This window comes from Elephantulus edwardii, unplaced genomic scaffold, assembly GCF_000299155.1.
Source record: "Elephantulus edwardii isolate Elephantulus edwardi_28Jun2011 unplaced genomic scaffold, EleEdw1.0 scaffold00055, whole genome shotgun sequence".
Lineage (NCBI taxonomy): Eukaryota > Metazoa > Chordata > Mammalia > Macroscelidea > Macroscelididae > Elephantulus > Elephantulus edwardii.
This window is the reverse complement of record NW_006399805.1, coordinates 11793677-11799051: the sequence shown is the minus strand read 5'-3', so window position 1 is coordinate 11799051 and position 5375 is coordinate 11793677. Positions and strand designations below refer to the sequence as shown.

At 48.0% G+C, this 5375-nt stretch overlaps 1 gene segment (V, D, J or C); it reads right to left on the bottom strand.

The window, feature by feature from the left end:
- Positions 1–3120: 3120 nt before the first annotated feature.
- LOC102868512 lies at positions 3121–3658 on the bottom strand. The segment is given in 2 exon segments: positions 3121–3482; positions 3625–3658. Coding segments are annotated over 2 exon segments (396 nt in total).
- Positions 3659–5375: the final 1717 nt, after the last annotated feature.

The window sequence follows — 5375 nt, the reverse complement described above, 5'->3', positions numbered from 1 at the left end:
TGTCAGTTATGGTCTCTTTGGGGTATATTCCCAGTAGTGGAATTGCTGGGTCAAATGGTATCTCTATTTGCAACTTTTTGGGAAAGCGCCATACAGCCTTCCACAGTGGTCGCACCATTTTACACCCCCAACAACAGTGAATAAGAGTTCCATTTTCTCCACACCCTCGCCAGCATTTGTTGCTTGCTGTTCTGTTAAATTTTGCTGTTCTGACTGGTGTGAGATGATATCTCATAGTTGTTTTAATTAAAGGTTCTTAAGAGGGAGTTCTTGATGGCAAGGTATAGGGTGTGATTCTGGGTCATGTGTGCCTGCATTCACTGAACGCTCACATCCTTGGTCTGAACTGCCTTAAGGAAAAATAATCTTTTGATTCAGCACATCCTATAAGAAGAAAAAGAAATGGGAAAATAAGAAAGCCTGTAATTCAGAGTAATCCTAAGAGAAATTCAGTAACAGTTTAAAAGATTTATGTTCTTCTTCCTATTCATGGAAAAGGCCGTATTTGATAAAAGATCTGAAGGGATTATATTAACAGAAAGGGAGTGACACCTCCTTACAGAGTGGAAGGTAGAGAGGTCACAGGGTGGAGAGGAAAACTTCAACACTCAACAAAGGATTTTAACTTAGGATGGAGTTCTTCCTCAGAACTGTCCTTCTAGGCTAGGAGGATAAAGGCCCACAGTCTGGTGAGGCTCCTTTCAGTTGGCTTTCTAGACTACAATGACACGCCTTCCTTATAAAATGTTACTAAGGAGAAGGTAGTTTTCTTGTCTGTTGCAGTTTCTAGGTCTGTGACTAAGTTCTACACCATTCTGACTTCTGGGGTGTGGAGGTAGTTCTGTCCTCTCTGCCGGGGGTCCAGAGATCACCACTGATGCTCAGATGCCCTGCTGTCACTGTGGAGATGCATCCTGGAGGAGTTCATCTTCCAAAACTGTAAACACATGTGATCTCATCAATGATCTGCTCAAAATCATTGCTCTTTGTTTCTAGGCTCAAAAGTCTCTTTTTGTAGAGATAATCCTTGTAAAATTTCCTCATATTAAAAATATACTGCTGTTGTGTGATGATAGCTGACCCTTGGAGGGTTTTCTATCTTTTTTAAAACAAAATTTTAATTGTGATTTTAATGAATGTTTACAAAGAAGTTAGATTTTTATTCGTGTATTGTGGCACATTTTACACCCTCTCCTTCTTTTCTCCCTCCCTCAGTTTGCTTTTTTTAAAACTAGGGATATATGATTAGGTATTAATGTCATGACAAGAGTCCAGAAAAAAGGCTGCATAGTGGAGTGGACTTGGGGGGAAGGATTGCATAACAATGAAAGAATTTTTCTTTTACTTTTCGAAGAGAAGAGCGAACTTGGGGGGAGGTTTGACAGGGAAGAAAGTGCAACAATGAATGAATGGAAATCCAAAGTCTTTGTAAGCTTTCATTAAAATGAATTAATTAAAAAATAGAGTTAAAAAAACATAGGGATGATAGAAAATTGATGCCTTTGAGCTGTGGTGCTGGAGATGAGTGTTGAATGTACCATGGACTGCCAGGAAAACAAACAGGTTCATCCTAGAGAGGGTTAAACCAGGCTACTCCTTGGAGGCAAGGATTCTGAGACTTCATCTGACATTCTTTGGGCTTGTTGCAAGGCAAGACCTGTCCTTGGAGAGGGACATCATGCTTGGGAGGGTGGAGGGACAGAGGAAGAGAGAGCATCAATGAAATGGATTGATACAGTGAATAGGGTAATGAGGGTGGGTGTGTCGGAGACAGTAAAGTTGGCACCTGATAGAGCAGGTTTCAGGACTGTGGACATAGGGTCCCTATGAGTCACACGTGAAGACACATAACAACAAACAGCATTCATTCATTGTTGAACAATTGCCTGCCTTCCTCCACTGCCTGCCCCCAACCAGTCTTCTTAGCAATGATAGACCTCTTCTTCCAGGCTGCTGTCATACGTATATACTCCTTTTAGACAGTTCTTTCTTTTATCTTTTCCAATGCAACGGTCATTATCTATCCACACTTATTCCATTCTCCTCCCACCCCCCCATATCAGATCTGCTTTATAACAGGATTTTCAGTAAATCACACAGGAGGAGTTCATCCTTCTCCTGTGGAGTAGATGATGGATTTGAATTGTGTCTTTGAGATTGCATCACAGCTTCTTAACACTGGGCCACTGGAGATGGTTTTCAAAAAGCCATCTTTTTGTACCATCTAACAGAATTTTGTGACATTGATTTCAATATACAGAATATGCACATTAGGTCAACACTGCAGTTCTTTTGAAGGACCCCCGAACCGGTGGTCCTGTCCTGTCCCGAGTAGACGGCGAAGACCCAAGACTCCAAGACACCGGCTTGATGCAACAGCAAGAGGAGAGGTTTATTGCGGAGCTCCGGGCCGACACGTATCTCTCGCAGGAGACAGAGGAGTCGACCTCGAGCAGACAAAGTTGGCTTTTTTTATACACTTTAGGGGGATACAACTGGGTATCAGCTTCTCATTGGGTGATGAAAGCACAGTTTGAATTCATTGGTTCAGTTTTCGCTCATGGTTTACACAGCATATTTGCACATAGCACATGTGGCAGTCACGTAGCACATGTAGCAGTTAGACAGATCTTTAACTATAGGGTGGTTTCACAAATTCTTAAGTATATAATGAGTTCAAACTCCAGGGTAGTGGAAAAGCACAAGACACATGCGTTATCAGTCGGGAAACAAAGGCACATGGGTTATCAGTCGAGAAATATCTGCTTGTTTGCCCTACCCTGTAGTTAGCCATTTTTGAAATACTGTTGCCCTGGATACAAGTGGGTGTGGGGCTCTACCCGGGACAATGGAAAAATTCCTGAGTTTAACTTAGCTGAGAACTATAGAAACCTGAGTTTAATTCAGCTGAGAACTATAGGGGCTGTTTTAATTTTAATCTTTCACTTTGACGCACTGACATGTTTACAGCCTCTTCGAGAAGCTTCACTCCCTGGTGATCTCTTCCTGTCTGTGGTTGGAACCTACCTCTGGGGCTCACTGTTGTCCTAAGCAGAGCTAGATCCTTTTCCCACCCAAGCCCACTTATGCGCAGACCTCCTTGCAGGTCTGGGAGCTTGTCTACCCGACTGTGTGTGGGGTGCAGGGTTCTTGCCCCACCGTCAGGCCCACGCCCAGCACTGTGTCAGCGCTGCAGAAGTAGACACCACTGTCCTCAGGGCTCCCCGCTCTCACAGTGAGTGTGGAGAAGGTGAGGTTTGACTGACTGATGGGGAACTTGTCCTTGGTGAAGCCACTCTCATACGTGGCCTCTGAGCCCTGGTTTGCAGTTGCGATCAGGGCCAAGCTCTGTCCTGGGAGCTGGAGGTACCACAACATGAAAGAGACTTGAGTGTCAACCTGACACTGGATGGTCACCGAGGTCCCTTGTTGACAGATGTTCCTGCTTGGCTTTTGGGAGATGAGGACACTGGACACAGAGCCTGGTGAGAGAGAAAAAGGAGACTCATGAGCGATCATCACCCTTCCACGCCACACCCCTTAGCCCTCACCCCTGACAGTGGCCTGAGGTGCCCCTCTACTCAGGAGGCCTGTGATCCCAACGCCAATGGACTAGGCTCACACCTGCCCCCAGGAGAAGCAGCAGGAGACTCAGCATGTTTGGGGCGGCCCCTCTCTTCCTTCCCTGAGAGGAAGCCCTGAGAAGTCAAGTCCCAGTTCCTCTCCCTCCCACCCCCCTGCTCTCTGCCCCTCCTCCAGCAGGGAGGGGAGTTTCTGCAGAGCAGACAGGACACTGCCCCCTGGTGGCGTTCCTGGGTCCTCACTCAGATGCGCTGCCCCACTGACCACTTCCCTCCCCCCATCACCTGTCATGACTGAGGCTGTTTGGGAGCAAGGCATTGTGGGTACGTTGTTAACATGCGAAAACGAAAGGCCGCACTTAAAAAACATGAGCAGGTCTTAAAACTACGAATTTCAAAGTGTTTGCTGTGCATCACCGGGGGTCCCAACAGCAGCACAAAGTATCTGAAGCTGAACTCAGGGCTCCTCCCTCAGTACTCACTCCAGTCCAAGGTCTACTCCAGAGCCCACTCCCAGTAGACGCCTCATGCTCTTTGTGCTCAGAAAAGTCTCCTCGGGCCACTGCTGTCACTTGTAGTTATCACAGGGTTATCACTGGAGAAAGAATCCACTAAAGGAAGTCTGGGCCTCCTGCAAGCAAGCCCTGTAGATCTCATACCTGATTGCTGAGAGTCTGTGATTATAAGAACTCACCCGTAGAGTTGGAGCTGACCCGTAGCTGGTCCTTGGTTGAGTTTCTAAGTCTGTGAATGGCATGGAAGGAGATTGCCTACTTTTTCTCCCAAAGAGCCATTGGTGGATTTGAACTGCCAGACGGGAGTGGTCTTTGGGTTACAAGTGCAGCTCCCTCCAGGTTAAGCCACCAGAGCTCCTCATCTATTATGAGAAGAACTAAAAAGAAGCACCAAGTGTGCTGTTCTCTGGACTGCTGACAACACCCCGCATTAAAGGCGTGCTTTGATCATAGGATAGTTCATAACCCGGAATAATAAAATATGCATGTTGGGGCTGATGTAGTTTTGTATGAACATGACAGGTGTTACCTCTGTGTGTGTGTGAGAGAGGCCCTGATACACAGGATAGAGCCCTCCCGGTCTGTGGGAGGTGCCTGCCATGAAAAGTGGGCCCCTGGTGCTGACAGCCTGGCAGGTGCTGCAGGGAACCCTGCACTGGGACGGACATTGCCACTGTCACTGAGCTGACTCCCTTCTCTGGTCCTGCCTGAAGCTGAGCATGTTGTATAGACGGTGGCTAGAGGACTCCTGGTCAGCAGGCTGCAGTCTGTGCTGGGATGTGGGCTGGAGGCCGGTGATTGGCTCCATCCCTATGGTCACCTCCTGACAGGATCTCCTCTCTGAGGTGCCCTATGGGAGCCGGGAGCAGTTGGCTGGTAGTGCAGAGGCACAGCTGCTAGTGCAGAGGTACCGAGCAGTTTGTACAGGAACTGAGGACCCCAGGGCCAGCAGGGCATCCAGAAGCGACTTCTTGTGCACAGCCAATTAGTGGAGGAAGCTCAGCCCCCACTGCGTCCTGCCAGCTGCCAATCCATGGCATCGTGGCCCAAGTCCTGGGCACAGGTCACCACTAGCATCTCTTTGGGGTCTGGGTAGCCTAAGCCTTCTTGTGGCCTGAGGTGGAATCAGATGACACAGGTGACATCAGAGGAGGGGAGAGCATGACGCTGCAGGACCCACCTGTGGGCATGACTCAGAGGAGAGGGCCCGTTGGTGTCATGGCGCCCACGGCTGCCTCCCAGCGTCTCACTAGCTCTTGTTCTGGGTTATTTCAGGTCA